General features: G+C 37.9%; 3 protein-coding genes and 1 pseudogene across 4 annotated transcripts; all 4 read left to right on the plus strand.

The window, feature by feature from the left end:
* The first annotated feature begins 1,018 nt into the window (after window positions 1-1,018).
* LOC114741507 (uncharacterized) lies at window positions 1,019-3,958 on the plus strand. Its single transcript, XM_028929784.1, has 3 exons — window positions 1,019-1,496; window positions 1,781-3,264; window positions 3,656-3,958. The coding sequence occupies exons 1-3, from the start codon at window positions 1,167-1,169 to the stop codon at window positions 3,804-3,806; spliced, it is 1,965 nt and encodes a 654-aa protein (XP_028785617.1). The 5' UTR covers window positions 1,019-1,166; the 3' UTR covers window positions 3,807-3,958.
* Window positions 3,959-4,820: 862 nt separating this feature from the next.
* On the plus strand, window positions 4,821-9,789 carry LOC114741508 (protein usf-like). 2 transcript variants are annotated; one of them, XM_028929786.1, is made up of 6 exons: window positions 4,821-4,825; window positions 5,792-5,904; window positions 6,721-6,863; window positions 6,971-7,100; window positions 7,558-7,749; window positions 9,160-9,789. In XM_028929786.1, the coding sequence occupies exons 2-6, from the start codon at window positions 5,848-5,850 to the stop codon at window positions 9,367-9,369; spliced, it is 732 nt and encodes a 243-aa protein (XP_028785619.1). In that variant the 5' UTR covers window positions 4,821-4,825; window positions 5,792-5,847; the 3' UTR covers window positions 9,370-9,789. The 2 variants fall into 2 exon arrangements, with proteins under 2 accessions (XP_028785619.1, XP_028785618.1); XM_028929785.1 differs by lacking the exon at window positions 4,821-4,825 and having other exon boundaries at window positions 5,759-5,904.
* Window positions 9,790-11,496: 1,707 nt separating this feature from the next.
* LOC114741531 (probable WRKY transcription factor 31) lies at window positions 11,497-13,615 on the plus strand (annotated as a pseudogene).
* Window positions 13,616-21,766: 8,151 nt separating this feature from the next.
* Window positions 21,767-23,006, plus strand: LOC114741521 (mitogen-activated protein kinase kinase kinase 18-like). The gene has a single exon (XM_028929805.1). It carries the CDS (start codon window positions 21,795-21,797, stop codon window positions 22,980-22,982), a length of 1,188 nt encoding a protein of 395 aa, XP_028785638.1. The 5' UTR covers window positions 21,767-21,794; the 3' UTR covers window positions 22,983-23,006.
* Window positions 23,007-27,412: the final 4,406 nt, after the last annotated feature.

The raw sequence follows: 27,412 nt of genomic DNA on the forward strand, positions 1-27,412 counted from the left end.
CCTCATAATATCCCGATTAGTTTATAAAGCATGCCCTGGTATGTGATTAAAAGTGAGCTCTCCAAGTTGACTAAGAACAAATTTTATGCATAAACATTCACATGGTAGTCTTACTAATGCTCTCTGCTTTGGGATAGCAAGAGAGAGGAACTTCCTCGGAACAGAGATGGGAAAATGCTTTGGGGATGAACACAGAGGAAATAAAAAAACATATTTCTTGAACTATAAATTCATGAATAAAAAAAGAAGTATCCAAAAGTCAAGTCATAAATATGGAATAAATATTAAAAAAAAAAAAAGGAGCCATTGCAAAATCCTCCCTCCCCCCGGGGGGCGCTGAAAAAAAAAAAAATAGAGCCAACCAACCCATTCGCTTTTTATAAATACCTTGCTTCTTACTAATTCTTGGCTTTCCTCACACATCTTCATCCCTGAATTACACCTTCCTAGCCTCTGCCAGATATACCAGCGCGTTGATGAATATCCTAAGCCTTCTGCTTCTCTTTTATCCATCCTCCGAACATGGTGAGTAGTGTGCTGACAAAAATTTTTATTTATCATATGAACAAGATGAAATATTTAGTTATAATTAGATTACATGTACTTCATTTGTTTTGTGTGATGTTTAAAATGTCAGTCTTCAGACAAAAAATTGTTATAAATTTAATGTTACATTGCATATATGTTGACCGCATTAATTACATATGATAAAAAATTAACCATAAAAAATGTTGAAATTAAAACTAAGATTAAAAATTGTTTGGGTTAGCGCTTGCCAGAGTTTGCAAATTTGATCATATTAGCTTCCCAGAGGTTTTGAGTGCAAAATGTGGATAAATAACCATGTTGACCAAACAAACAATAAAGGAGATCAAGGAGATTTTGGGCCTCAGGTGTTAAGTTTCGATCAGCCATCTTCGCCAGCTCTGCCCACCAATCCCTCCCCAAGACACCCAAAAAAAAAAAAGTTTTTCCCAGCCAAAAACGCCGCAGCTTTTGTTGCCGTTTACGGATGCCCTTCCCTCTGAGACGTCCGGCGTCGTTTGAGATCGCCTGATGCATTTTCCTCTGAGCTCTAGGGCGATGTGCTGACAAGTGAATCTAATTCGTTGTTCAACAGTGAGGGAGAGCGAGCGAGAGCAAAATCGAAATCCAAAGCCTTAACAATGGCGTTTGAGATTCCACTAGATCAGATTAAAGAGTTACAATTGCTGCTTCGCAAAGAGGTCAATTTACCTTGGTACGAGCCCGAGAAAGAGGACCCTTTTACGCTTCCTAAGCTACCATCAGTTGCAGAAACAATAGCAGGGCTCGATCCCTCGCCTCCCTATCTTCGCTGCAAGCACTGCAAGGGCAAACTCCTCCGAGGGGTGCAGTCATCTATCTGCGTTTTCTGCGGCACAAATCCCCAGAAGGATTTGCCTCCTGATCCTATCAAGTTCAAGGATACTGTTGGATATCGCTTCTTACTAGACTCCCTTCAATTAGATGGATCGGTAAACTTAATGTTATCTTCCTCTTGTCTTTTTTTCCCCCCTCTAACATGACTTTTACCTTGTTTCTTACTTGGTAAGCTCTGTTCTGAATTCAGTTCTTCTGTCCAACCTATCATTAACTGCTTACGTTAATGTTGGTGATGGTTAGCTTGTTGATATATGATAAATTCCCTTTCCCTAGTGAGAGATTTGCAATTTTCATGTGGACCTGTTATCCAGCTTTTTAATTCTGATCAATTTTGATTGTAAAAATTGCCGTGTGTACTTGACACATTTTGTTGCAGGAAATGGTGGGACCAATTAATAAACGGAATGATTCAAGCAGAGCGAGGAATGCATCAAAAGAAGAGATTCCCTTATTTGAACTGTTAGATTTGGAAATTTTACGGCCTTCTGAGTTAGATGGACCTCAAACCAGTTACTCAGATGAGGCAGCATTCCAGGGCAAAGGTTCATTAAATTTGGCTGCAGTTGACCTTGATAGTTTTTTCGCTCGGAGGAAATCTGCTTCTGATGCATTTGAAGATCAATTGGCTTCAAAGAAGCCAGTGGATAGCGCCACAGATAAGCCTCTCCAAACCAACGAAGACCTTAGTTTGTTTCAGAATGCCCGGTTTCCTGAAAAAACCACAGGGCCTTCAGAAGGTCAGAGTGGCAATTCCTTTTCTGGTTGGGAGGCAGACTTCCAGTCTGCAAGTTCTGAGTCCGTTCATAAAGAGTCCAAATCATTTGATCATTCTGATGTTGATCTGGATGGGGTGTTTGGATCTGGGAGTGCTTCTCTTGTTGCAAAGAAGAATGACAGTTTGAACCCTTCGGCGTCTATGGAAGATGATGGGTTTCAGGCTGATATGCGAGGAACTTCCGAGGTAACCAGTCAGACCGGGAAACCTGAATTTATGTTTGATCTAAATTATGCAAAAATGGCGGAGAGCACTAGCAGCTCTACTAGAAATTCAGACTGGATGCAAGCTGACCAGGTGCAAGAAAGCCAAAACAAGACGACAGATAATGGGATTACTGACGAAGCAGCTGACACATTGGATGTTTGGGATGACTTTACTGGCTCGGTCAGTACACAAGATCCCTCCAGTAGTGTTTCAAACTCAAAGATAACTACCAGCCCGACTGGGGAAGCTAAAGTGACTGCTAATCTTAATGATACGAAAACAACGGAGGGTAATCATAGTTCATCTACAAAGAATTTTGATTGGATGCAAGATAACCTGTGGCCAGGAAGTAATAACAAGACAACAAATACCGTCTCTACTGATGAAGTTACTGATTCAATTAATGCTTGGGATGACTTTATAGGCTCTACTGGCTCACAAAATCCTTCCAGCAGTTTTCCTAACTCAGTGATGGCTAGTCAGACTGAGAGATCTGAAACTACTGCTGATCTTAATGATAGAAAAGTTGTGGAGAGCAGTAACAGTTTTGACTGGATGGGAGATGACTTATGGCGAGGGAATCATAACAAGACAACGGACGCTGTGACTACTGAAGAAGTTCCCGATTCCTTGGATGATTGGAGTGTCTTTACTGGCTCAGCCACTACACAAGATCCTTCCAGTAATATTTGGAAACAAACTATAAATCAGACATCTTCTGCTCAGCAGACATCTGAAATAGATATAATCAGTTTATCAGGCAATTCAAATGTTAATAATTTTGGCGGCTTCAAACAACATGATTTATTTTCAGAACAATTTAGTGATCCATTGAGTTCTGCTGGAGCAAACATGCAGACTGGGGCTTCCTCCGGCAGGTGGGTTTAATGTTATGTTGGCTGCATCTCCCCCCCCCCCCCCCGGGGGTTTCTCACATCTTCAAGAGATTGAGTTCACAAGTGCAGTCATTTAGTTTACAATAATAAAATTCTTGAAACTCCAGAGGAAGTGCTGAAATGATTGATGCATTTAGAGATTTAGCTGACAGAAGATTAAATGAAGGGCGGGCAAAGGGCATCTGTTGCGAGTAACTGCATGTCCCTTTCCCCAAAGTAGAACTATGCTATTTTCACAAGATCCATATCAGTGCAATGGCTGATGTGGGTTTTTAATCTACGATTCAAAATAACTTATTGATCCATGCCTTATGATTGACATTTCTCTCTTTAAACAAATAAACGCATCTCATACTATATGTTGCGTGTTCAGGGTGGCTTCTGGGGATGCGGCCGGAGGAAACTCGGGAGATGTTTCCAGTGCAAAATTAGGGTCAAATGTTGATGATGTAGAGATGTTGTTGTCTCAAATGCATGATCTGTCGTTTATGCTTGAGAGCGAGCTTTCAGTTCCCCGCAAGTAATATTGAAGTACATTATCTTCATATTCATGCGCAGTTGTTGTTTACATATGTTAAGATTCATTTTTTTAATTTGTAACACAGCCTTTATCCTTCCTGTTCTCTAGTATCTGTGTTATATAATGAATAGAGAAGACAGTTGAATGTCTCGGTCATGGATTGCGTGTGGTAATTTTGAGGTGCTGTGAGGATGAAATTGTTTGCTAGTCGTCCTCTCCCTCGTAATTTCTTCAGAAGAGATCGTTCAATTTAATATGGAGGCTGGGGTTAACGCCTCTTGTGAAATGTCCGAACTTTCAGCTCACCGCGGCCTCAATGGGAAACAGTCTTTGCATCGCGAGTTAGGAAATGTACTAATCTACAAATCATTGTGCTTTATTAGTTTTAACAATTTCTAAAAATAAAATGAATTTCCATTTTTATACTAAATGTTTTATTCCCCGTATTAAATCAAGTCCTTTTTCTCGTTTCTTATTTCTTACTCTTCCGGCTCTTAATATAAGATTTATTTAACTAATTTGATTAAATTAAAAAAGTTAGGTAAGTTAATTAATTATAAAAAATATGATATATTTTTACTAAAACACCATAATCATCTTCTCTCTCTTTTTAATTTGATTATGGTTGAAGGAGTATCCATAAGGGTAATTTAAAAAAAATTGATAAATATAAGAAATAGGGTTTATATTTAGAACTAAAATCAACTCAACAATTAGGTCCTATATTAAAGACCGAAAGAGTATTTTATTCTCATTTCTCAAGATAACAAAACCAAAAAGAAATTAAAAATGTAAATTAAAAAAAATAGTTTTTTCATATACTAAGTTTTTCTCATTTCTTATTTCCCCTTTGCTAAATGCCATGCTATGATTTTTTTTTAATTTATTAAATATTTTCATTTCTTGTTTCTTATTTTGGTTTTTACTGAATGCTTTATTAATCATTTTTTAATTTTATAAGCTAAGTCTAGTAAAAGAACAAACACATAAAAAATGGTACTATTCAAATTATTTTTCACCCAACTGAATAAACTCATACTCTTACTGCATCTATATCTATGAAGGATGAAACTAATAACATTATATTAAAAAAAAACACTTAAGAGGTACTTGAATGGAAATCAAATCATAATTTTAAACATAATTTTATGGTATATGAAGTATATAAGAAGAATTTTATCTCAATTTACATAAAAATAATTTTTAAAAGTGATTTTTGATTTAACCAAACATAATAGGTCTCATTTGGTACGAAGCATTGAAAATAAAGAATTGAGATTGGGATTGCAATTAAAAAAATCATTAAAATAGTATTTAGTATGAGTAATTACTTATTATATGGGATTAAGTAAACTCATAAAGGTAGGATTAGAGAATACTACTTCTCCCATGGCATTCTCCAATCTCACATACATAAGTTTGGTTAATCATATATAACAAGTAATCTCTTATACTAAACACTCTTTTAATAGATTTTCTTAATTGTAATATTAATCTCAATCCCTTGTTTTCAATACCTTCTACCAAACACAACCATAGTGTTATTGGGTCAAATGCCTCTACCATCAAGCAAAAAAAATGAAAAGACCTCTACAAACCATAAAAATTCATTATAGTTTAATATTGATGATTGATATTAATGACTAGTATCTTGCAAATTTTTGCAAATTATATTTATTTAGTATTAGCTTCTTGAAATGGATAAAAATATTCTTAAAATACAAAAAATTTGTGGAATCTCCTAATCTACTGAAGTAAAATGTGGAGAACAATTTTTACCAAAAAAACAGAAATTTATAAAAAAACTTTATATCAAGTGAGCGTAGGAAGTTCCTATTATTATTCCTCAGTTATATAGAACGAATTGATTATACTATTGAATTACTTATTATGTGGTGCATGAGCCCACTTTGTAATTTCCCCATTGAGTCCAGGTCAACTGTACATAGTATAAATTCTGCGGACGTTCACGGATCACCTACTTGCTGCGAGCATATTCCTCTATTGTCAACCCCTTGCAGTTCTCTCGCTTGTCACTCCGTTCGATGGCTGACTCTGCTTCATCTCCTTTCAAGAAAGTCCAGATTCAAAGGGATGACACTGTAAGCGAGCCTCCTTTCTGCATTCTTATAGTATATTTTGCATTATCGCTGATTTCGGTTGCTCTCTATGCTGATTTGCAAAGTCAGTCTTACACTTGTACGATAAACTCATTTTCCCTGGTTTTGGCCCATAGATTACCCGATTTATCTATTCAGCGTAATGGTTCCGGTTTTAGCGAATCTAAGCCAAAATTTTCTATCCGGGCTCTACCGGGTGATTTCAACTGTTCTCCCCCTGCTAGAGTTGCTCTTGGAGAATCGCCATTGAAAGAAATGTTAACTTGGTGACACAGACACTGTCCTCTGGGATTTTAATGGTACATGACTTTGCCGTCCGAAATATTTTTTGTGCAAACGAACCTCTGTTGTGAAAAAGGTTTTAAACTTTTTCGATCACTTAGCTATGATAATGATTATTCTTCGGAGCTGTTTTAGTGAGAAGAAGCCATGACATTACTTTCTATTTTCTAAACCTATTCAGAAGGCCACGCCGTGCTCTCTAGCAAGCGTGGATCTCGCGCTTACTGCTTGCGAACTGCCAGACATGCTAACAGTGGCTTCTCAACAACTTGTAACATAGCAATTGTTTTATGCTATTCTACTGACCATCACTCCCAAAAGCTTATGTTCTTCTAGCTCTAATACAGTCCGTGGAAACAAATTTTGTTTTTCAGACTGAAATCATTTTTATGAAGTATCATTCCTTGTTATGGTTGGAACCTTAATTTTCCTATGCCATAAGCCATCATCCTTTGTTTTCTACCTGTCGTGGAACTTCATTTTGAATTTAATTATTCAATTTCTTTGAATGACCAGACATTTGATGCATATGTTGTTGGGAAAGAAGATGCTCCTGGAATTGTTGTGCTTCAGGAATGGTGGGGCGTGGATTTTGAAATCAAGAATCATGCTTTGAAGATTTCTCAACTTGGTTCTGGATTCAAAGCTCTTATCCCAGAGTAAGATATTGGTGATTCCTAAAGATATCTAGATCATCGTCATTTATTTGTTATATAATATCATTTTCAGTATTCAAATGGCTAAGTGGCTTTGCCTATTTTACTAGTCTGTATAGAGGAAAGGTTGGTCTTGATGCGGCAGAAGCACAGCATTTGATGGATGGTCTCGACTGGCAGGGAGCTGTAAAGGATATCCATGCTTCAGTTAACTGGCTTAAAGCACATGGTTCAAAGAAGGTTTGGCACAATTTTATGCTTTGATCGGATTAATGATGCTATCATGCCCTAATCATCTTTCTTACTATCCATTCTGAAGACTTCATTATGTTTTTATTGTCCTGCATTAGTGGCAGAAGTTTCTTTTGGTGTTCATCAGCTCAAAAACTAGTCTTAGGTTCAAAGAAAATTAGTTGGAGGATTTCTTAAGATGTGAGGCATTGGGTAATAGCTTATTCAGGTCATAGAAAGTTGCTTAAATTGTATTTTGCTTGCAGGATTGTTTTGTTGGACGCAGTTTTTATTGTTGGCTATTCTTAAAATTGATTTGTTCTTATATTTAAATATATATTTCAGAATGATCAACTGATAAACATGTGTGATCTTTTGGAGCCATGTCACTTTCTTTTTTTTTATTTGGGGAATTTGGGTATCATAAAGTTGAATTTATTAAACAAAATGTGGATTGTTGCAACAGGCTGGCGTGACAGGATATTGCATGGGGGGTGCACTCTCCATTGCGAGTTCTGTGTTGATTCCAGAGGTTGATGCTGTTGTATCTTTCTATGGAGTTCCTTCTTCAGAGCTTGCAGACCCTAGTCAAGCCAAGGCTCCAGTTCAGGCCCACTTCGGAGAGCTAGATAATATTGTTGGCTTCTCAGATGTTACGGTATTGATTAATTCTTACAATTTCTATAGAAGTATTGCTGATCACTATTGTCTGCTTGTTCATTTCTAACTGGGTAGTTCAACAAGATATGACATCAGTTTTTGGGGGCAGGGGAGTTACCTAGCTTCTAAAGCCTGTATTTAATGTTCACTGGCGAGCATTGGTACTAAAGAGGGACTCTCTTCCACACTTAGGGTGTGCTTGATGGGGGAACAAAGGGTTGGGGTGTTGAATAAGAGAACAGAAACTCTGAAAGTCATTGCATTTTTGCTTAATATGCGGGTTTAATAACTTAAGAGTCAAGGTAGTGGAGGTCGGTATTTTACTGATCAAGGGCCTAAAAAGATTGAGTTATAGGATCAGATCACGGATTGGAAGATCCTGCCTCTAAAGAAATATAATAATTATAATTACAAACTAAAATAACTCGTCCCCAGAATTGGAAGGGGATATTTAAACTTCTAAAAAATACAAAATAAAACATACTGTAGACTCAAAACATGATATAGCGGAGTTGCTGAAACAAGGGGAATTACTGTACAAAATTTCCGGAAATGTTATTGAACAAAAAACAACGCTAAGCGTCTCTTCTGGTTACCTTTAAATGTGTAGCATCACTAAAGGGTTTGGGCCAAGTTTAACGATCTTCTTCCCATCCCACCTGCCTCAAGAGGATAAACATTTGGCAAAAAAGGGAATGTATGCGGTAAGTCCAAAATTTCACATGAATAGTTACTATTTGCGTTCTAATGTTTGGAAAATACTGTCATCCTAAGCTAAGCTAAGGGTGACTGGTCGAAAAGGAAGTGGGGCCACTATCTGCATTCCGTCTTCGACGGTTTCAAGTAAATATTAAAGCTTTCACAGTCCAGATTCCAAATCATCCACAAGAGTCTTGTGAGAGGGAAAACGGTGAGGATTTATGGGCCAAACTTTCGAAGTAGGCCTCACCTCATGAACAACACAACCTCCTTTGTGAAGTTTCAACTTTGGCCTTTCAATTGCTCCTTTATTGCATTTGCACGCGGGATTTTAGTTGTTCCATTTTTATTCTTTGCTTTGTTGATCCTGAGTTGTATATTTGAAATTTGATATCTGCCTGTAGTTTCTCATTTTCTAACAAAGTCCCTTTGTCAAGTATATCTCTTAAGTGTTTTCCATCATAATTGCTACTAGAGCTCCATTGTTTTGCTCACTATATGGAGAATGGAAGAAAGGGGACTTGTTGATATTCTAGACTCAGAACCCTTTAATTCAAGCAGTAACATCATGCTATTTAGGATGATAGTAGTTTATAAATCCATTGGTTCAACCATGAGAATTTGATCAATGTGAAATTTTTTGACTGAGGATGATACACACAAAATTCTTATCCACTGGCGCCGTCTGTTAAATTATTTGATGACTCAGGCTGCCAAGACCTTGGAGGAGAAGCTGAAGTCATCTGGAGTGCCTTATGAGGTACACATATATCCCGGAAATGGACATGCATTCATGAACACGTCTCCTGAAGGAATTAAGAGGAGGAAGAGCATGGGAATGCCTGATGAAGATGAAGCTGCGGTCCAACTGGCTTGGTCACGCTTCCAATCCTGGATGACTCGTTACTTGTCTGACTGATTAATTTTCTAGCTGGCTAGAGTTGTCACCTACTGGATCTATCAAGAGTGATATAGGGTTTATCAGCCCACAAACTTAAAGCTTTGACTCGTGAGCATACGCTTGTTCGCACTCTTGGGTTGTTTCTTTGTATGGAAATCGAGAAAGCTTGTGGTTTTCCTGTAGTTACGTAATTATGGTGTTTGGCTGGTGCCTAGTGGTATGCAACAAAATTGAAGCTCGGACTTGGGAGCACTGTAGTTTTAATTTGTGGGTTGCTTTTTGATGTTTGAGACTTTAAGTACATCTTCGAGAAAAATTCTCTCGAGAATAATCTGGAAAGGTTGTATTGTTCCTGTAACTACGTAAATATGGTGTTTGGTACTTTGGTTAACGCTACTGCGGCCGATAAATTGTTCGATGCTTCTCTGCTGCTATTTATATCCCTCTTGTGCCCATAGAGTCTGTTTAGTATTTGCCCATTTCGGCCTGTTTTTAATGTTTGAAAATACCTGAAGAATCATTTTTGTGCTTTATGACATGAAACTATTTTTATATATTTATTTTATACGGCGTAAAACTACTTAAATCAAATGCTTTAGACTTGATAATTGAATAGATACGAGCAGGTTTAAACTTGGGACCTTTCTTACTGAAACACACCGGGTGTTGAAATGGCATGGCTTATATTATATTACAAGTAATTGGTTGATATGATAGCGTGGAAGGTGATCGATGACGAACACGCGCGCGCGCGCGCGCACATTCGAGGTCAAGGAATTGGAATTAAACGCGTGCAGCTCAGCTGGATCTTCCCGTCCATCCTTGATAGAATCAAAAAGAGGCGCATGTGAGACTTGTGTCTTTTGTGCTGTTTGCTGCATAATCCTTCTCTTGACTCTTGAACAACATTTACTCAAACCCACACAACTCTTTTGTTATGGGTCAACAAAAAAAGACTGCATTTTCATATGCATTTGTTTCAACAAAAAAGTCTTTTTAATTCGGGCTGATCAATTTGGTTAGTTCTAGAAGGTTATGAAGCGAAAGATATAACATCAACTTTATGCCCGAAAGAGAAGGCAATAAAATATGCGCGCGCGCGTGTAATAAATAACTAGACATACTAAATATGAGGATTTGAGGAAGCAGGGGTGAGGTAAAATTAAGGCCGAAAGAGAGGGAGGAGGAGGGGGAAAGATCCGGAGCTCAGTAGCTGCACAGGGACGCGTGGGGCCCCACTCCCATAAAAAGGTCTTGACCGCTGACTATTCGACCTTTTCGCCCCAGAGCCTTCCCCCGCCCTCCCGTCTTTTTGGATCCCATCTGGTCAATATTATTCATTGATTTTCTAAAATTTCCCGAATATATTTCTTTAGTTTAATTAATTGATTTTTTTTCCTCGCTCTTCTCAACTAAATCAACAGCCTATTTCCGCTCCTTCTTTATGTGCCTGAGCTAGCAATGCATATTTAAAAAAGAAAGAAATTTTTGATTCGTATATCTTTTATGGTGGCAAAATAATTAAAGGATGAATAATTTAACTTTTTTCATACTAAAATTAAAAAATCACACATCTTGGTCGATCACACTTGCATTTCTAAGATTTGAAGGGGACAAAACACGTGTCCACGTGTGTATATAGAAGATAATAACTGGGTAATTTCCTAGTAAGATGTAAGGGGTATATTAACAGTTTAAAAATCATCAATTTTTTTTATCAAGAAGTTATACTTATTTGACTCTGTAAAAAATTTATAATTTGTATTGACGATTTATTGATTCCAATAGGAATTATAAAATTGAAAAATAAGAGAGGTCAAAACCTGAGTACAATCGTCCCCATGTAATCTTTTCATGCAAGGCAAACATAAAGAATAGTCCTACAAGTATACATACTGGAATTGTGGTCTTCTTCCCGAGTCGACTGAGCTCATTCCTCTTTTATTGCCGAATCTGTTGCATCATTTACAACAATCTTGTATACCCAAAAAAAAAAAAATTTTTACAACAATCTTAGTATCTCTCTCTCTCTCTCCCCTTCCCTCCCCAGCCGTATAGATCCAGAGGGGATGCATCGATTTAGATCCGCTTAAGAAGCTCCTCTAGCCCTTCCGGTTATATTCTTTTCCTGAAGATTCCACCAACCACACCAGAAAGTCGAAGCTCACCACCAGAGCTCCCATGGAGTGCGGCAAGAGGCCGCTCTTGCAGGTGAACCTTAATTATTCCCAGCAAGAATCTCCCAGTACTGATCATGAAACTGAACCCTCTGATCATCGTGACGACCTTAGAGTCCACATCGACGAAATGGATTTCTTCTCCAGCAAGGACGACAAGCTCGCCTCCTCCCCGTCCTCCTCCGCCCTTCCCAGACTTGATTTCCTATCCGCTCCGCCGCTCTTTCCCTTTAATGTCGACGTAAGTAAGCATTTGGTATATATTTTTCATCACTACATTCTCCATATCACTCTGGGTAATATGCTTATGAATTTCTTCTACTTATTTATAGACTGGTTTAAATCTCTTTACTGCCGATATTGGTAGTAATCATCCTGCAGTAGAAGCTGGTTTATCAGTCTCGGTACATAAAACGCCTCAAGAGGAGGTGAGAAAAATTAAGTTTAGCAATACAAATTGGATTAAATTATTTATTTTGTTAATGGATATATGTGTGTGTGTGTTTTGGTTCAGTATGATGCTCTTAGAACACAGTTTAAGCAAATGAAGGATGAAAACGATCGCTTGAGAGAAATGCTTAACGAAGCGACTAACAATTACAGCGGCCTGCATACGCGATATATCAATATGGTGCAGAAGCAGACCAACTATGGTGAAGATATATTTGACGAGAAAGGAGCAAGAACGAAACAAATGGAAGGAGCATTAATACCTAGACCTTTTATGGATCTTGGACTTGCCTCTAATGTTAATGTTGATAAATGTTTTATGTCTCCCTCCATGGGAAGAGGTGGGTCACCCCCACCGCCACAACAGGCGGCGGCTTCCAAAGATTTTGACTCTAGAAAGAATCAAGCCAGTACTGATTCTAAACTTGTGCTTGAACAAGAAAAGAAAGAACTCGGTGAGGATATTAGAAGAGACGATAGCCCACCAGCTCATGCTTTCTCCACCAATAAGATCCAAAAAATCAGTCCTTCCGAAAGTGTTGATCAAGCAGAGACTACTATCAGAAAGGCCAGAGTTTCTGTTCGAACCCGATCAGAGGCCGCCATGGTAGCTAGATTACCCTGAATTTACCTCCCTCTTTTGAAACATAATAATTTATTAGTTAATTAAACCAATATTATTATTAATTAATATCATTTAGATTACGGATGGATGTCAATGGCGAAAATATGGACAAAAGATGGCTAAAGGAAATCCGTGTCCTCGTGCTTATTATCGATGCACCATGGCGGCTGGTTGTCCAGTGAGAAAACAAGTATTTCTTTCCTACTATGCCCTTGCTTCTTGTAACATTTATAGGTTAAGAATGTTATAGCCAACTTTGGCTCTAATATATTGGATTTCTAATATGTTAAACAAACAGGTACAAAGGTGTGCTGAGGACAGAACCATCTTAATCACGACCTACGAAGGGAACCATAATCATCTTTTGCCTCCAGCAGCAATGGGAATGGTACGGGCAACCTCGGCAGCTGCAAGAATGTTGCTGTCAGGATCATCATCAAGTGCAGATGGCTTAATGAATCCAAATTTTCTCACACGGACTTTGCTTCCTTACTCCGCTGGCATGGCTACTATCTCAGCCTCAGCTCCGTTTCCCACTGTTACATTGGACCTAACCCAGAATCCTACCCCCTTCCACTTCCCGAGACCTCCCGGCCAATTTCAAATTCCATTCGCACCTCACAACTTGGCCAATTCTCCTACTTCATTACTTCCTCATCAGCTATTTGCTCCGGCACTTTATAATCAGTCCCAGTTTTCGGGGCTTCAGATGTCTCGAGATGTTAACGCTTCCCACTCCTCTCAGGCGCCGCCGCAACTGGCTGACTCGGTGAGTGCCGCCACCGCTGCCATTGCGGCTGACCCCAACTTCACGGCGGCGCTGGCCTCAGCAATCACTTCCATTCTCGGTGGTGCTCAACAAAGCAATGGTGGTAGTCTTACGGCTAATAATAGCAATGGCAATAATACGACTGGTAACAATAATAGTCCCAACTGAAGCAACAGAATTAGCAACTCGAGTTCATCCGGGAACATAGGTTCTCTCTTGACTGTACTAGGCTCAGAAAGCTAAGCTAAGAGTATTTTTTTATTTATCCCCGCTCCCCAGTTTTGTAGGAACTAGAGAAGTAGAGATTCATCTTGATTGGCATTCTTCCTTGCGGTGGAATTTTTTTTTTTTTTGGGTGAAAGAAGGGGCCTAAGCCCAAGACTAATAAAATAAAACTAACAAAAGGCGAAAGCTACGTGGACCCAGTAGCTTCTTCTCTGAGAATTCTCTCCAGCGTACTTGGGGGGGAAGACCATCGGATCCACTGTTCATCTTGTTCGAGACTAAGCGTTGCCAATCGGTCCGCACAACTGTTCCCTTCTCTATAGACATGTTCGATTTTCACCTGCCAATTTGGATCATACTCGGTCCATCAAATATGCGTATATTTCCGTTGCAAGGTTTTATATAATTTACAGCCTCTACTACCGAGGGGCATCACATTCCACTTCTACTTTCTTAAATCCCAGTCTTCCACATTCTGCAGTCCTACCAATAAACTTTTAGCTTCAGCGTTGGTGATGCTTGTTTGTCTGATTTCATCGTGAATCCCCCCAGCCATTCTCCAGAATCCCTCTTATACTCCACCACATACGTTCATGCCCTGCTCTGGTCCAGTTGCATCTGTGTTTAACTTACACACCCCTTCCAGGTTACTTCCATTTGATATTCCTATCTTTCTCTTTCAGGACTCTCTATCAGTTGCCTCCCCCCACTTGTGAGATAGTTTTGCAGTAAATTGTGTTGTATAACCCTTTCTTGGTCAGGGGAGCTCAAAAAACTCCTCGTCGTGTAGCAGTAGATTCCTCCAGTTCCATATTTGCCATACGCTCATTACAAATAAACTCGTTCCAGTTGTAATTCTGAGACCTGTCTCCTTTCCAGGATATTCCCTGTTACCCAGTCTCTCCAACCTTGTTGAAGAACTTCGTCTTGCCTGCCACGGTATTAAGTTCCTCAGATTGAAGCGGCGTAGCTGCAGTCTCTGAGGGCATGCTGGTGGTCCTCCTTTGCCTGGTTACATATCTCACACCATCCTTGGCTACCGTCCCATATTTGTGAGGCCTTTCGTGGGGAGCTTTTGTGAAGGACTCTCCAGATGAAGACTCGGGCCCTCTCAGGTACTCTCAACTTCCATATCATCTTCCAATGTCTTCCATAAGCCGAGTGTTGATTACCTTGGAGATTGATACGCCACTCGAAGTGGAAAAAAAGGAAAAAAGCACCATTGCTTGTTAACCTCCATTTCAGATCTTTATTCCTTGCTGATTCGGACTTCTTGTCTAAGGACATTTCTTTCAAGCCATCCCACGCTCTGGTCATCCTCCAGAGCCTAGAATCTGTGTTCTTTGAAGACAGCCTTTCCCTAAAGATTGACCCTCTCCATATTTCCTTTTAACACCTACCCACAAGCGTAGGTTCGGTGTTATATCGCCATAGCAGCTTATGATGAAGGCATCGTTCATTCCTATCAGTGATTTAATTCCACCCCCCTTGAGTTTTCTCCTTGCACAGCGTCTCCCATCCAATTGCATGCCATGTGTGATTGTTTCCTTCTTCCCCCATATAAATCTCTTCTGTGCTGTTTCCATTTCATCTAACACTCCCTTTGGCAATTTATCATGCTACATTGGATAAAATTGCCATGGAGTTGGTACTGCTTTAACCAGGTGAGTCTTTCCTGCCATAGAGAGACTAGAGGATTCCATCCACTCAATTTCTATCTTAGTTTATAACAGGATGCTTGAATAACGGTTCCGTCTTTTCCTTGGATGGGTGATTTAGCCCCTAGATATCTTACGACTCAGCAACCTCCTTAAATTCACTCCTGAAGCAAATGGCCCTTCTAGTACGCACCGGAACGTTGGGAGAGAAATAGATAACTTTTTCTCCTGGTTGACTTTGTGTCCTGATGGCCATTGTAGTGACACAAAAGGATGAAATTTGCTTTTGCTTCTCCTGAGCAATTATAATCATAATAATTTATTATTTTTTCAAAAGAGATATTTCAGCGTCTACGTCTTTTCTAGGGTTTCATGTCCAATCATAACAACGTAACGTGTAACTACTAATTCAAAATTTGTCGGCTAACGAAGCCCATCCTATTTTGGGCCACCCCCAATCAAAGCAAAGTACCACTCTTTACCCTTTTCTTTACATTAAAAGCAACCGTCACTATCAAACAAAAATGATGACGACGTTGATAATTTAAAAAATTAATTTTTTTTAAAAAGACGACATTGTGATGATCCAACGGCAATCTCTGCTTTGTTTCTTTAGTTTGAACCAGAAGATAATTTTTCCCTCATATTTGGTTTCTTGTTCTAACTAATCAAATTTTTGGTATTGGTGAATGATATTTAGAAACCAAAATGCAAAGCAAGGCAAATTAAATAATAAATTATTTGAATGAAGGCGGTGTTTGGATGGATGAATTTGGATTATTTAGATTTCACATTTAAAATTCACATATTTAAAATCTTTTTGTTTCCTCATGTGAAAGTTATTTTATTTATTCTGTTATGGTCATAACCTTGTCAATTCTAACGCAAATGTCTCGACCAATTTCCAGTTCAGTGTTCGAACCAAGAGAGTGTTTGGCAATCTCCAAACCATGGTTTCAGAAGCACTTTTCCGCAAAATGAGACAAACTCCTCCATATATTTGCTTTGTAAACCGTAAAAGTACTTCTGAAACCATAGTTTGGTTTCTATCCAAACACCCCCCAACATGTGACGCTGCACAGCCCACAAACGTGTCGAAAATACCCCATATTTTTTTATTTCTTAGGAGGGGGGAAATGCCACGTGATAATTTTAACCACTTACATAACGTCAAAAAAAAAAGACGATCGGAGATTTATTATTAATTTTTCTTTGTTAAATAATTTAATCATTGACTCATCAGGCTCACAACTTCAAATCGCAGCCTAACTGTCAATAGTTTTTTGTGTTATTCTCACAAAGAAGAATTATTCCACACAAGTAACACACACACACACATATATATTTTCCGAATCTTATTTAGTCTGAAGCATCATCAGATCAACGTCATAAAACACGTGATTGAGCGATATTGAAGATCGCTTAACTTTTCTTTACTTTTTTGGACCTCATGTAAAATTGCGTAAACTAATGTTTCGAAATGCAAATCATATCACACGCACATTTCATATATCACGATGGAAAACATATCAAATTTTAACCGAGAGAATGATTAAATGTTTGAACCAAAGCTGCAATTAAAGGAAACAAATGGACACAAAAGGAAAAAAAGAAAACTAAAGCAAAAGTTGCGAAATTAATTAATTCTATGAGTTCAATTATCGTACAGGGAAAATTAATTTTAAACTTTAAATCACATGTGAAAAATTAAAGTAATTTTTTTTCTGAAAAAGAAAAGAGATAAAAGCAGCTTGAGGATGTGCAGCTGTAAATATGATGAGTTGTTTAGAGTGGGCGTGGGAACAGGAGAGCCGAAGGAAGATGGTAATTTAATAGGCACCAAACGCATGGAACGTGAGAACGTAGAGGCTCTCATGTCCACACAAACCTTTTTTTTTTTTTTTGGGGGGGTTGTTGGCGACAACGAAATGATGGGCACGCATAATAAACGTGCTCTTTATACTCTCCCATTTCACACGTGTTAGCCCTCACCTCTCATAATTTCCGCGTAAACGTACGTATGGCCTATGCTTCGACCCAGGACCACGTGACTTGCGTGTGATCAAATTAAAGGCTTCGAACCCCCTCATTCTTTATCATTAGAGCCACTATGCGTACCATACCTTTCAAGCCACGCCACTCTCATCACGTATAAACCTTTCCCTCAGCTAACATAAATAAATCACTTATAAGTGTATTTGTATCATAATTTTAAAATACAAAATAAATACATAAAAAAAGAGTTTTATTTCGTATTCATAATCAGTTATAAAAAAAATCCAAACGGGCTATAACACAAACAAGTTTTCAAACCAGTTTCACAAAATCTCAATAAGATCCAATATAGGTTGTTTAGATTTATTTTTTATTTTTTTATTTTTCTAAAAAAATTTTAAACATAAATCATTAAAATTGTAGCAGTATAATCCCTGTTGGAAGACTCACCCACCACAACTAGATGCGCGACGCGAGTCAGATCCAGATATAGTCAGAGCAAAATTTCGGTGAACTGGGTGAGCAACCAAATAAAAAAAATTGTAGCAGTGCAAATCTCGTCACATTGTTACCGTTTCCAACAAACCTCACCCCTGTTCAATCGACAATTTGCTCCCTGTATCCCTTTACAAATCAGATAAATAAAGACCATCACTTTTTATGATTACATCACTATGCCAATTTGCCCCCTCCCATTTTAACCCTTACCTATTTGTACTCTTTTCTTTTTTAAAAAAAAATAATTGTCTAGCGTGGTTAAATATACATAGGGCAGAATTTTCTACCAATCTTGTATTGTACGCCACCCTTTTGATATGCTCTTTTTTCTTATAGCTTAGCTTCAGCATCACACCAGCCAACCTCCCTCTATGAGGTGCTTAATTAGGTGTTAGTTGTATAGGGGGGTACGAAGGAATATTTGTAGATCTGATTAGCTGGGGTGTGCTTGTTAATTAAACATGCTAATATATTTATATGATTTTGGTTTGTTTTCACGTGTGTGGTCATTTGCAGAATAACGTTCATCTCACGATTCATATTTTAGACACCCACAAGTTATTCCCAACCCTCGCAAGCAACATTTTGGTTAAGAGAAAAGAACGTCAACCGTCAAACAATACCCACCATATAATGATTGACGTTTTTTTTTTTTCCGTTCTCATGAAAAAACTCTCACACCACCAGACTATAAGACTGCTAGTAATTATTATCTCTGATCCTAATTATAAGACTTTGTTTATAATCTATAAACGAGGTCTTATAATTACAGCCGGAGATAATAGTAATCATGTTTTTGTTCTGGAAATAACACTTTTTTTCTCATTTGGATGGCTTCATATGAACGTAGCGAAACTGAGTATGTCACATTCAGTGATTCACAATCAATCAAACAATCAATCACTACTCTAGATGGTGGTGTGCGTAGTTTCAAACATGAATTGAGCATGTTTTGGCCTGTAAAAGATGCCCTCGTTAAGACAAATAGTGAGGCCTACTTCTGAGTTCTAATTCTTGATGGCCTAATAAGTGCCCCCACTTCTAATGTTATCATCATTACTTCACTAGCTAGATAATACTCCCGGATTGAACGGGCTTCGTTTTTGCCTCCCTCTCTCTCTCTCTCTCTAAAATAATTCAAATTCAACCTGCCTTTGCTACTTTTTCTGGAAGGGGACATTATGAAGTAAACATTAAACAATGTTTAATGATTTGGGAATCAATATTTATTTAGACCAACTAATTACTATATGAAAAAAATTACCCACAGCAGTGTAATCCCTGTTGGGGACTCACCCACCACAATTAGATGCGCGACGCGAGTCAGATCCAGATGTAGTCAGAGCAAAATTTCGGTGAACTGGGTGAGCAACCAAAAAAAAAAAATTGTAGCAGTGCAAATCTCGTCACATTGTTACCGGTTCCAACAAACCTCACCCCTGTTCAATCGACAATTTGCTCCCTGTATCCCTTTACAAATCAGATAAATAAAGACCATCACTTTTTATGATTACTTCACTATGCCAATTTGCCCCCTCCCATTTTAACCCTTACCTGTTTTTACTCTTTTCTTTTTTTAAAAAAAATAATTGTCTAGCGTGGTTAAATATACATAGGGCAGAAATTTTCTACCAATCTTGTATTGTACGCCACCCTTTTGATATGCTCTTTTTTCTTATAGCTTAGCTTCAGCATCACACCAGCCAACCTCCCTCTATGAGGTGCTTAATTAGGTGTTAGTTGTATAGGGGGGTACGAAGGAATATTTGTAGATCTGATAGCTATTTGTAGATCTGATTAGCTGGGGTGTGCTTGTTAATTAACATGCTAATATATTTATATGATTTTGGTTTGTTTGTTGGTCATTTGCAGAATAACGTTCATCTCACGATTCATATTTTAGACACCCACAAGTTATTCCCAACCCTCGCAAGCAACATTTTGTGTTAAGAGAAAAGAACGTCAACCGTCAAACAATACCCACCATATAATGATTGACGTTTTTTTTTTTTTTCGTTCTCATGAAAAAACTCTCACACCACCAGACTATAAGACTGTTAGTAATTATTATCTCTGATCCTAATTATAAGATCTTTCGGTCCTAATTATAAGACTTTGTTTATAATCACAAACGGTCTTATAATTAGAACATAGATAATAGTAATCATGTTTTTGTTTTGGAAATAACACTTTTTTTCTCATTAGGATGGCTTCATATGACGTAGCGAAACTGAGTATGTCACATTCAGTGATTCACAATCAATCAAACAATCAATCACTACTCTAGATGTGGTGGTGCGTAGTTTCAAACATGAATTGAGCATGTTTTGGCCTGCAAAAGATGCCCTCGTTAAGACAAATAGTGAGGCCTACTTCTGAGTTCTAATTCTTGATGGCCTAATAACGCCCCCACTTCTAATATTATCATCATTACTTGCTAGATAATACTCCCGGATTGAACGGGCTTCGTTTTTTGCCTCCCTCTCTCTCTCTCTCTCTCTAAAATAATTCAAATTCAACCTGCCTTTGCTACTTTTTCTAGAAGGGGACATTATGAAGTAAACATTAAACAATGTTTAATGATTTGGGAATCAATATTTATTTAGACCAACTAATTACTATATGAAAAAAATTACCCACCCACCCACACGCATTTTACCGTATTTTCAAATTTTAACCAAATGTGTTTATATTGTATTATTTAGAGACATATTCTCATAATAAATTTTGTTTTCTTATTGCACTCTCAATCTACCTTTCTTCCTCCTTCAAAAAAAAAAAAAAAACTACTCGCTTTTGTATTCAGAATCCTGGTTAAGTGTCAACAGTGTTCCCCCGAGCTGGAAGTGCGTGGCCACACATGGATGGTGCAAATCTCACAATTTTGCAGGTCTTTATTGCCTTGTGTCTAAATTGACCGATGCAAGATTTTGAAGGACCCCCACATGCACTTCTCATTATGTCTCTCTTCTCCCATTGTTATTGACTTTTTGAAGCCTGCTTAATATCTCATTCCTTGCCAGAAAACATCACCATCCCAACAGTAACACTAGGATGATGATGATTATTATTATTACTACTACTATTATTACTATCTCTTCTGATCCTAAATATAAAACTCTTATACTAATATTTATATGGATCTTATATTTAGAACCGGAAGAGTATTATTTAGCAGTATATTTTACCGTTTACCAACGGCTGCGTGTCAGCACAAATTGGTGAAGCTTCATCAATTAAGTCCGGGTCAATGGATAATTGGGACAAAAAACAACAGGAAAATGGAAGGTAAGGTAGATCAGAACCCAAATACAAAATAGAACATGGCGACTCAATCAGATTTTATTCATTCTGGTTTTTGACTTCTGATCAATTACTAGCGCCGTTTGACTTCAACTATTCTTAAACACATACTGGTTTTTTTTAAATAGCGTTATAAAATTGAGACTTCCTCCATAGTATCTGAAAAATGATACTCAAATTCAACCGTTTCGGTGGTTCAACCCACCCCATTCACCTTTACTTTTAAAAACCCACGAATGGATTTTCAAACTCTAGCTAACTATGATACAAAATATGGAATCTATGGTTTTGATTATCCATCTGATCAAACCTCATCTAAACTCCAACCTCTCCCTTCACAGCCCACCAAACCTATTAATCTAATGCCAGTTTATCCACTTTTTGCACTTTCTTGGACTTGACTCTTAAAATATGTGTACAAAACGATAAACTTGAATTCAATTCTCCGTATGATGGCGTACTTAATTTTCCCACATGCCACTGCCCGCACTAACGTGATTCCATCCAAATTTTGACACCTTGATGCTTGAGGACTCTTCGTTGAAGGAATTGTCAACGCTAGAGAGAGAGAGAGAGAGCGCCAATGAAGTTACCAACCAATAAAACAAAACTTTTTTTTTTTTTGGCCTGAATAAAATGAACCTTTTTAAAACTACCCCCAGAGTGGCTCCGTATTATATAAAGCCCTCCATAACGAAGTCGGACTCTGCGCTTCGAAGCGGAGTCTTTTCCGCTTTTACAATATGAACTGGAGTAGGGGCAGCATCCTTGGCCATGGCTCATCGGCCACCGTCTCCCTGGCTGCCTCTCCCCACTGTGGAGAAGCCTTCTTCGCCGTCAAGTCTTCGGAGCTTTCTCGCTCAGGGTTGTTACAGAAAGAGCAGCGAATTCTCTCTTCTCTGTCCTCTCCTTATATAGTTGGCTATAAAGGGTGTGACATCACAAAGGAGAACAGCAAGGTCTTCTACAATCTTTTCATGGAGTATATGCCTCTTGGCACGCTCATTCAAGCAACTCGCGGGCAGGGTGCCCGCCTCGACGAGCGAATGATCGCGTACTACATTAGGCAAGTTTTGCAGGGGATGGAGTATCTACATTCAAATGGGTTGGTACATTGTGACATTAAGGGTACCAATATCTTAGTCGGCCAAGACGGAGCCAAAATTGCAGACTTTGGATGTGCTAAGCTGGCGGCGGCGGCGGCGGCCCCGATAAGTGGGACGCCGATGTTTATGGCGCCGGAGGTGGCTCGTGGCGAAGAACAGGGGTATCCTTGCGACATATGGGCACTCGGGTGCACTATGATTGAAGTGGCTTCAGGGCATTCCCCATGGCCTAATGTAGGAGACCCTGTTTCGATTCTTTACCGCATAGCATATTCCGGCGAGGTGCCGGAGATTCCGTGTTTTCTATCAGAGGAAGCAAAGGATTTCTTGGGGAAGTGCTTAAGGAGGAATCCAAAAGAGAGATGGACGGCAAGTCAACTACTGAAGCATCCATTTGTTGCGGAATTGAATTCCAATTCTAAGCAAATCCACGAATCTAATTCAAGTTCGCCAACAAGTATTCTGGAGCAAGGCTTTTGGAGTTCAGTGGAAGAATCAGAGAGTGTGGGCAATCTAGTCCATAGTCATACAAGTTTGGAAAATTCGCCAGCCGTTAGAATCAGACGGTTAGCTACGAGGTCAGGGGAACCCGATTGGATGGAAGACGACGAGAATTGGATCACAACGATAGGGAATGAAGGAGGAGTTGAAGCATCAACTAGCAATAATTTGGAAGAGTCAGAGAAAAGCAATGTTAGCAGTAGAATTAGTGATTGTTTTTGGGATGATTACGGACGTAGGGATGTTAGTATTGTAACAAGTAGTACCATTTTCGCGAGAGGCATAGATAAAGTGCCACTCCATGTAGTATCAAACTTTTTATAATTCAATTCAACGATTCAATACTCTATTTACCTCTCTGTCTATGCAATTTAAGTTAATTCTGATCTAGAAGAACCAACACCGTTTGGTTAGAAGTTCCATAGTTATTAATGGGGTGCGATCTTTCTCAACCGCAGGCCAAACTCCATTATGTTTTGATGGGTTTGTTGGGTTAGAACTTTTAATGCATTGAGCTCCTTCAAAATGTAAACTTTTTAGTTGGTTGTAAAAGTAGAATCAGAATACAACAAAAAGCCTTAGAACCAGGTGTGCAGGTTTCGAGTGGTTACCACAAAATTTAACCCCCCCAACCTCTCTTCTTTATTCGCATTGGTTGATCCTAATTCCTATGAACCAAAAGGGAACCAAAGGTGGGGCCTTCCAGTGCAATGTCCCTCACTTTCCTCTGCTGGTGGCTCTGCTTGTCTCTTTCCTTTGTGAGGACTCAATCTACCTGCCTATGGTAGGTTTTATAATTAAATTCCCAAAATCCGTTAAGCTATAAGGTAAAATCTACTCATGAATTTTCTACCATCATGTTACCAACTTCAAATTGAACTAAATGAGAAAATAAAAGCGTGGTAGTTTTGGAAGCCAAGGGAATATGCAGCAGATATACGTTTGGTGGGTTTCTGCCAATTTATTAGGCCAAGCACAGCCGGTATTGGCAATATTTGGTCAACCCCCGCAATGTTAGGGTACCAAATGGGAACATTTAAGATCTTAATCGGCCCAAATATTACACATAGTTTAATCATGCACGGTTAAGGAAGAGATATATTAGTTAGCCCTCTTGAAAACTATGAAGAAACTTGGTCAAAGAAGGTACTTACACCTCAAAATTCCAATTGGTTAATTCATTACAAAGCTTCCACTCACTGAGACGAAGCCTATCTCCACAGTCTTTTTCAAAAGCCTTTATTAAGGCATTATTGTGATGCGCTTCTTCAGAAGCATCTGCACTTCCTGGGCCTCACAAGACAAAACTGCTGTCTTGTCTGTCCTCTTTTAAGCACATCCACAAAAAAGATCTCAAGTTTATGTTTGAATTCGCCCTTATTGGTAATTCTGAGAACATAAATACTCCAATATCATCAATATGGGAAATGAACTTTTAGTTCAGTGGAATCCAATTTGACAAATAAATGCCTGCCTACTTAGAAAGGTCGCGCAATAGAGGAAAAAAGAAAAGTAAAAAGAAGAGCTTTGAACCATGAGGAGATAAGAGCGGACTGGAGAAGAACGGTTGGAATCCACTTTTACGAGTCTGGTTGAATCCTTGAAGTTATAAAAGACAGTCAACCAGCCGTAGGTTTTTTTTTTGTTTTTGTTTTTTGCGTTTGTTGTCGATGAAGTGGAGTTCCATATCACGTTATCATATTATATATTCCTCCGATCTTTAATATAAGATCCAATTGGTGAGTTGGTTTTGGTCCTAAATATAAGACCCATTTCTCATATTTATCAATTTTCTCTAAATTACCCCTATAGATACTCCCTCAATCATAATCAAGTGTAGAAGAGGGAGAGGGGATATTAAGAAAGATGATTATGGTGTTTTAGGAAAAACGTGTCACATTTTTTATAATTAACTAACTTCCTTAATCTAATCAAATTAGTTAAATGGGTCTTATATTAAAGACCGGAGGAGTATTTAGTGTGGAGATAAAGCGTCGGTGACTGCGGCTAAAGCTTTCTCCAGCGTCATATTTTCAAGAGAATCAAATATAACTTTGTGGGAAAATTTCAGGACATGTGGGTCGCGCTTGACGTGTTTTTACTTTCGACTCAAGATAACCCTTTTGAATCCTCCTAAGGTTTCTAAATTGGACTTCGCAAGTTCACCCTTTGTAATACTTCGTAAGAAATTTGAAGGGTTCCCCATACTTTTTCAGGTTAGTATTAAATTTAGGGGTTAATATAATCTTTAAATCCTTAAATGTACTTTTATTTTGATTTTAATCTCTCAAATTTCAAATCATAGGTTTTGATCCTTATAAGAACAAAATGGTCCAGATCTTTATTGTATTGTAAGGACCAATGTTTTAAATTAAAAAAATTTTGAGGACTGAAACTTATTATTTAAAATTTGAGGGATTAAAACTAAATTGAGAATAAATTTGAAGAACTAAAAATTATATTAACTCTAAATTTAAATGATAAAGCATTTTAAATATGAACAAATAAATTGATATTAAGTATGCAGAACAAATCTCAAAAATGGAGGATCCAAAGTTCTGATGAAGGAAATCATACGCATGTAAGTTGGCATAACCTTTACTCGTCTTTTGTATTGGCATCGCGATTTCTTTACTTTCCGTCAAAGCATCCGCATCATCACATCAGTTTGAAATCTGGTTCGATAAAAATGGATCCTTTAGACAAAGAAAAGGATAACGTAACTCTATCTTGAGAAAAAGAATCCACAGGCAAGAGGATGTGTGGTAACGTCATCAAACTAATTAAGCTCCATTCCCAGGACCGAGTCAGGACGAGGATGTAGCTTTTTGGTTTTTCAGGGCCGCCAGCGTTCGTATCATCCACAGAGAAAGGCTCCATGTTTGGGTTCTTTTTGACCGAAAGGTAATTATCTGGGTCTCAAATCTTCGCCGGCCCAAAAAATGAGAAACTCAAAATAAAACCATCAGAAGAATATTGATGGAGGGGGTGTTTGGCAAAACCAAAACCGCGGTTTCAGAATCACTTTTCCGCAAAACGAGGTAACCTCCTCCACATATTTACTTCGTAATCCGTAAAAACACTTCTGAAACCATGGTTTGGTTTCTATCCAAACACCCCCGGAGTCGAACGAAGTGAGAACTTGCGAAAGCATCCTTCAAGGGTTGCGGCAACCAAGGGCCGTGAGGGCATATATATATATATATATAGCTGGGTTAACGTGGGTTCTAAAGTATTTTTCTTTGCTACATCTAATACTTAGAATATCTTGTGATGTATTTAACACTTTAAAATATTTTTTAAATGTGTTTGGCATTCTAAAATAATTTTTTGTCATGGTACTGGATATACCAGAAATATTTTTTGAATGTTAGATGCATTTAAAAAATATTTTACCACACTGAATATACTACAAAAAATATTTTAAGATGCTGAATGTATTTAAAAAAATATTTTAAAATATTTATTGTATCACAAAATATTTTAAAATACAATAAAAAAAACACTTTGAGTCCCTAGATACACTTTAGTCCGCCCCTGGCTGGTTGAGTCAATTGAAAATGTTTCTCGTTACTTTTGGACCAAGTCTGAGGCTTCAGGTTCAGGGCACTTTTCTCGGATTTTCCTTCCCACCAATAATTGAAAAGAAAAGTGACGTGTTTGTTATTTGTGGAGGGTGGTTCTTCCCACCCGCTATTTGATGTTGATCAAGAGACCAGAGCTTTGATTTTCTCTGACTGGAACCTTGTCATTACGGCATTACCCCTACCTATAGGGAAAGTCAGCTTTGTGCAGATTTTGTGGCCGAATAGCTCACTCGCTTGACGCGGAGGATATCTTTTTGCCTCAGGCACCAGCGCCGTGTAGAGACCTCTTGAGAATGGACAAGGAGAACATCTCATGAGGTCGAACCCGGGATGCTGTAGGACTCCGTTTTAGCCGGTGGCTCGCCGTGTATGTATTTAAAAAAAAAAAAAAAGCTGACGTGTTTATCATTAAATTATTTGATGAACCATTATGGTTCTTATAGTTATAAGGCATTTTATTATTTGTTTTGATATTCATCGACTAAATAAATAATATTCAACTGACCAAACAATTGCTTCTGATCACTAAATTTTATTGAGGGTACGCTGACAAACAAATTTATTGAGGACAGTTTTAAAAGATTAAAGCACTCATTGATGTTAATTGAATTTCTATATATTACTCCTCCGGTCCTTATTATAAGACCCAATTTGAATTTAATATTTTTCTCTAATTATTTTAAGAATAATCCAATTATGTTTAATCTTAATAATATTTTTATTTTTTAAATAACAAGGATTAACTTACTTTATTATAATAACCTTAACTTTTTAACTAACACATTTGGTTAGTAAAAATTTTATTTAACTTTTATTTTGGTCTAAATAGGATTCCAATCTATTTTGTCTCTAATATTTATGTATTTTTTTCAAGGTAACCTTTCTAATAATGATAATTTTAACTAACACATTTGATTAGTAAAGATATTTTAGGAAAGACAAACTTGTTATTACAAATAATTAACTTAAATTTTTAAATCTTCTCAAATTAGTTAACTTGCTTTTATAATTAGTTCCAGATATAGAATATATATAGTTATTAATAGCCCTTCATAATTAAGGACGGGGGAAGTAAGTGGGAAGCAATTATTTAATTTAATCACGTGACGATGAAGTATAAAAATTATGTGCGTTTTTTCATATGCTCTCGTGATTTGAGCTAGCACT

Source organism: Neltuma alba, unplaced genomic scaffold (genome assembly GCF_004799145.2).
Source record: "Neltuma alba isolate B1F8T4 unplaced genomic scaffold, ASM479914v2 tig00003408_pilon, whole genome shotgun sequence".
NCBI classification, from domain to species: domain Eukaryota; kingdom Viridiplantae; phylum Streptophyta; class Magnoliopsida; order Fabales; family Fabaceae; genus Neltuma; species Neltuma alba.